Source organism: Temnothorax curvispinosus, unplaced genomic scaffold, assembly GCF_003070985.1.
Source record: "Temnothorax curvispinosus isolate PA1 unplaced genomic scaffold, ASM307098v1 QBEX01014094.1, whole genome shotgun sequence".
In the NCBI taxonomy this organism is placed as follows: domain Eukaryota; kingdom Metazoa; phylum Arthropoda; class Insecta; order Hymenoptera; family Formicidae; genus Temnothorax; species Temnothorax curvispinosus.
In genome coordinates this window covers 10,301-16,299 of record NW_020223874.1, presented here as the reverse complement: position 1 = coordinate 16,299, position 5,999 = coordinate 10,301, and the positions used below count along the sequence as shown (strand labels likewise).

At 38.5% G+C, this 5,999-nt stretch overlaps 1 protein-coding gene and 1 long non-coding RNA gene across 2 annotated transcripts; both read right to left on the bottom strand.

Moving 5' to 3' along the window:
• Positions 1 to 499: 499 nt before the first annotated feature.
• Positions 500 to 694, bottom strand: LOC112464334. The gene is made up of 2 exons (XR_003041905.1): positions 659 to 694; positions 500 to 572 (listed from the first exon to the last, which is right to left on the bottom strand). It is a non-coding gene; the product is annotated as an uncharacterized LOC112464334 (long non-coding RNA).
• A 3,129-nt stretch (positions 695 to 3,823) lies between these two features.
• Positions 3,824 to 4,603, bottom strand: LOC112464335 (vimentin-like). The gene has a single exon (XM_025031277.1). It carries the CDS (start codon positions 4,601 to 4,603, stop codon positions 3,824 to 3,826), a length of 780 nt encoding a protein of 259 aa, XP_024887045.1.
• Positions 4,604 to 5,999: the final 1,396 nt, after the last annotated feature.

Below are 5,999 nucleotides of genomic sequence, written 5' to 3'. Positions count from 1 at the left end.
TCAATTGTTCAATATTTTGTAGGGTATCATTTTGTGCTTCAACTCACTAAAAAAAAACAAAAAATTTCTTAAATAAATATACGAATTAATTTTTTTTTCCAAGTATTATGATGTCCGAATATTAATGCGAAAATATTATTACATTATTAATTATAAATATACAATTAATCCGTTTATAATTACATTATAGACAAAACAAGCCCAAAACACTAAGGCCTACTTTTATGTCGGTTAACTTTTAACCTGTTTCTTTTTAAGAAGGACGTTAGGAGACAAAGAGTGAGTTAATCTAAGGTTAGAAGTTAACCGACACTTGTGAAACTGGACCTAAGACTCTTTACAAACTCCTTTATACCTCAAAACCTTTAGCAAGCACTTGCCAACGTATAGCTCCTGCTTCATTACGTGTACATTAGGTCTCACAAACCATTTTTTTGAAAAGTAGCAAAGTCACTGTTATACTGCTCTTAAAGATTTTTTAATTTTTCTTCCACTATTATGGTCTGGAACTTGAGATACTGTATTTCATCCGCCTTAGACGATGGAGCAGAGATGAGATTTAAATTGGAGCTCTGCAGAAAGATCAAGGTTAAGTACGTAACAGTACTAGGTTCAGCGGAAATTTGTAATTTATTTGAGATAAAAAGACTGAATTTACCTCACACATATTCAGAAATGGACCAACAGGTTCGCTGATATGACAGCAAAACAACTTGCTCTTTCTCTCTGCACAGAAGAAAATTATTGAAAAGCGTAAAACTTGGTAGGAGCCTAACTTCGAACGAGCAACAAGTCTCTCAATATTCGAAAATGTCACGTTCGATGCACTTCATTTCTTACATAAAAATTGATGTAATGTCGATACAGATATCGAACTGCAACGAAAAATAAATACTTACTTTAGTAGACAGCACTGATTACGCTGGCTAAAGTAAAGGCACCATGGGCTCTATAGTGGCGGCGGCAAGGTGGGGTACAGTCCTAGTACAGTCGTCATAGTAGATTAATATCGTACGGGTATACGAGCACAAGATGGCGACGGCAGCAAAGTAGGGGTAAAGTTCGCGTCTCTCTACTAATCTAGGACTCTAGTTGAAACAGCCCTAAAATTTCTCTCTCCAAACCCCCAAATCTGACGCATCGCGAACCCTCCCTTTCTAACTAATTCGTCTATGTGTTTGTTATGCTCCGCATTCTTTCTAAACATATATCCTAAATATTTGACCTCTTTAACCTCTTCGATTTCCGCATTGCCCCATCTCCAAGTTCTTTGCTTCCTTTTTCCTCTCCCTCTCTCGAACACCAGGATTTTTTATTTTTCACTATTTAAAATTAGATCTTTTCGTTTCAAATACTTCTTTAGAGAGGCCATCATATCCTCCATAGCTTCTTTATTCTTCGCTATAATCACCACATCGTCCGCATATGCCAGGCAGAATATTCTCTCCTTACCGACCTCTATTCCTCCTATTCCTCTCCTTTCCAGCTCCTCCAGATCCGCCGTAAATAGTGCAAACAGAATTGGACTTAAAGGGCAGCCCTGACGGACTCCTTCCTTTTGCCAAAATTTGCCTGTATTTACCCCGTTTATTGTAACCTCTGCTATTGTTTCCTCGTATATCTCCACCAGCTTTTCTACTAAACCTTTCCTTACTCTCCTCCGTTCCAGGGACTGCCACAACTTCGGACGATTCACCTTATCAAAGGCTGCCCTTAGATCAACGAAGAAACCAAACAGCTTGCTACCTTTCTCTAACTCTCTTTCCGCGAGATGTTGCAAAATATAAATGTTGTCTGTCGTTCGTCTGTTTTTACGAAATCCCGCCTGTGTCTCAGGTAATAATTTATCGTTCTCCATTTGTGTTTTCAATCTCTCAGCCAGGATTGATGCGTATACCTTATATGCCGTATTAAGCAATGTTATACCTCTATAGTTCTTTACTTCTTCCATGTCTCCTTTTTTGTGCAGTGGATAAATCATCCCTTTTTTCCAGTCCTCAGAGAAGCCTTTACCGTTCCACACTCTTCTTATAATTTCTTTAAGTTTACTTCTAACCTTACCATGACTGAAAATCCATGCTTCATTTGGTATTCCGTCTTCTCCTGCCGCTTTCTTTTTTTTTAGCTTCCTGCTGATCTGATTTTCAATTTCCTCATCCGTCAATTCCGGTTTTTCATCCTCTTCTATCTTCCTTCTCCTTGTTGGTTCTGTTTTTCTTTCCTCTCCTCCTAGCAATTCCATAAAATGCCTTTTCCATGTTTCTGGTTCTATGTTTTCAACAACGTAAGCGTTGTTCTTCTTTTTCCTGAATTTATTTATGAATTTCCAGGCCTCAGTTTCTGATTTTATATTCCTTACTTCTTTCACTAGTTTTTCTTTCTTTGTTTTCTCCTTTTCTTCTACTAGCTCTTTTAATTCTTTTTTCTTATTTAAGTATTCTTGTCTGGTACATTTTCCTTTTCTCCACTTCTTTATCGTTCTGCTAATTTCCCTCTTCTTTCTTGTACATTTCCTATCCCATCTCAAACTTATGTCCGCTCTGTTTCTGTTTATCTTCAGCTTCTTCTTGACTAGACAATTATCTACATTTCCTTTTAGTTCTACCCAGCTCTCATTTATTTTTGTCTTTTCCAGAGTAATATTTTCTAGATTTTTGACATATTGTTCTACACCTTTTTTATCCCATCGCCTCAACTCAATTTCTTTTTCTATTTTCTTTCTTCTTTCTTCTGGATGAATGCTCTCGACCTCCACAGTTATAGGCTGATGATCCGATTCTACTCTTTCTTCGATTCTGAAATCCTCTATTCTTTCCCAAGCCTCTGTATTTGCTAAAGCATAATCGATTATCGTTTCGCCCTTGACTCCCACATAAGTAAACTCTCCCTTAGCATCGCCCTCCTTATTGCCATTTAAGATGCACCAGCTTCTTTCTTCCACCATCTTCAGTAACTCAGCACCATTGGCGTTCTTCTGTCTTTTGCTACTCTTTTCTTTATCTCTCCATCCACAATCACGTCCCCTTCTCTTCCTGTTCTTGCGTTAAAATCTCCTGCTATTATCAGAATACCTTCTTCCTCCACTTTTAATTTGTCCAATAACTGTTCGTTTAAGGCACTAGCTTTTTCTCTGTTGTACACCGTTACTGCTCTCCATACGTCCTTATTCATTTTTATCTTCCTTTTTACTATTCCTTCCAGGTCAAGTGAAACTTCGTTTAACATTGCCAACTCTGTTCTTACGCCTGTGATTATTCCGCCCATCGCTCTTCCCTTCTTCTTTACTCTTCTTGCAAATTGGCACTTCCATAAAAAACCTTTTGGTAAAATCTTCTTTATTTTTGTCCAGTCTTTTTCTTCTGTCCATGTTTCTGTCAATCCCACAAAATCGTATTGTTCAATAAAATTCCAAAAATCTGAGTCTTTTCTTTTAATACCTGCCACATTCCAGAATAACAATCTATATTTTCTTGGGTCTTTATTTCGTGGCTTTCTTAGAAATTTTTTCCTGCAATCTCAGACCACCTGAACCATTTTCCTTCTAAGTTTATCTTCTGGTATCCGTATTTTGCAATTTTACCTTTACTTCTCTCTTCTTTTACTTTCTTCAAAATTTCGTTTTGTATCTTCCTTTCTTTTTGGGATAAATCATGGTCTATAAATATTCTTGAGTTGCCTATCATTTCGTCTTTGAGATGTTTCTTCTTTTTCATTATAGCTTGCTTTTCTTCCCAGCTCCCTATTTTCGCTACAATCATATTTTTCTCGTCTTTACCTACTTTTCTCGTCCATACTAACGTGCACTCATTACCCGTCAAATTCTTCAAGAATTTTTTGTATCCTCCTTCACGTCTTCTCCCGATTTTAGTCCCTTAATTACAATGTTGTTTTTCCTTTCTTCTTTGTCATTATTCTCCAATATTCTTCTTAGTTGTTTTATCTCTTCTGTGTTTAGGCTTATATGAGTGTCCTGTTCACCCGTCATCCTTTCGTCAGACATTCTGTTTTTCTCTTCTCTCAGATTCATCTTCCAACGGTCAGCTTCTTCCATGACTTCTTGGAGCTTCTCCTTTATAGCATTTATTTCTGCTTGAGCATTATTTCTTATCTCCTTCCTCATCTCATCAAGTTCTTTTTTGATTTCATGAATCTCTGTGTACGCTCCCATTTTCACTTCATTCCTTAATTCTTCTAATTCTTTTCTTAGCAACTTATTCTCCTGAGTCATACTGCAAAGCGCTTCCATCACACTTTTAAAAGCAACTTTTATATCTTCCTCCTCCTCTTCTCCTTTTTCTTCATCTTTCCCGTGTGTCTGTGCTTGGCCTATCCTTTGATCTCCCGTTCTACGTGCTGGAGATCTGGTAGTCCTTGCACTCCTTTTAAAAATGTCCTCTTTTACTGCCTGTTTATGCAACATATCATCAATCTTTCCGTTCCTAGACTTAAACTTTTCTCTTGTACCGGGTTTCGTTTTTGAGGGTTTTTGCTTTCCTACCCCTTTCTTTTCACTCGTTTTATCCGTATCCGTTGGCTTGTTGTTACCATCGGTAGAAGTGCAACACCTCTCTTCTTTATCAGACGGGTTTACGGGGTCTTCCATCTCGTCTCGGCGTATGCTCGAGGTGATCCCCCACCTTCTGGTCCTGTTTCCTACTTTTTCTCGGAAACCCAGCTCCCGCTATCCGCAACGCAGCCGCCAACCAAGTTCAATGAAAGGCGCATGCGCGCCAGAAGTCTTCCTCGCAGCCCCGTATGTGACTCGATCCCGCCGCGTTACATGCGTACCAACCAAATCGACGAGCGGGCAGCATACACGAGCGCATGCGCACAAGAACGCGAGCAACCCGGTGCAGAGTAAGCAGGTGGACAGTGGACAGGCTCCTCGATTTCGTCGTGAGCAGCCACCGTGGTCACACGTGTGCTCTCCTGCCTATAACGAGCGGCGGACTTCGTTATCTTACTTTTATTATGGAACAATATTGAGTTTTCTTGGATAACTGGATAATTGGTCTATACCTCTACGAGGACGAACGATCGCTTCCGATAACGACGAAACATTGCTGAACACCTGTGGATTGACCTTCTACATGGAATATATCGATTGTTTAAGGACGTTCACCGGCAAAATCGTTTCCTTAGAAATTTTCTTAAACTTTCAGTATATGTTTAATTAAACGCGTTTTATACGTAGGCGTTTTAGTCAATGCCCCTTGCGGTACTAAAATTTGAGATATTTAGCTTCAAAGTTCCAATTTTTAACACGGGATCCCTATGTTGAGCTCTCGACACGGACATTTTAATGAATAATAAGTACAGTTTTCTTAGAATTTTTTTGAAAAAATAGTATAAGATGTTTCATATTATTAGTAACGTGTGACAATAAAGTTCGATATAGCAAGCGGTATTTATTTTTGAGAAATAGTCGTCTAAAGAATACTATCGGACATAATTTTCGTCTGCTCGGAGGCAGGGAGAGGGAGAGATCACTGCGAGACTTGGCAACGTTGCTACCGCTGCGACATATAGGTTAAGTAGAGAACGTCAAGATCTTATGGGCAACGTTATTTAAATCAAGTTATTTAATCTTTTTTCTTTATAATTCATTATTATTTACTTTTAGAATGCTCAATAAAACAAGTAGGACGTACTCATTTATGATTTGGAGAAATGGAAACGAAACAAAAATTTGCCAGATCGAGTAAAGCTGCGCGGCTAGACGAGTTTCAGACTTTTGCGCACGGAAGTAGTTGTCAACCATATCATTACTCCGTGCGTCTGAGTTGAGCACAACTGCCATCGGAGAACGTCCTTAATATATGATTATTCTCCTGGGAGGGTGGGTCATAAGGCGAAGTATTAATCAGATATTTTAATATAATTACAGCCTCTTGATTATTGATCTCTTCGTTTCTTTCTTTCGTACGCGTTTTGAGTCACTGACGTGTTACTCAACATCGATAAATTAATGTGAAATTAATTTGAGTTTATTTGCTTGT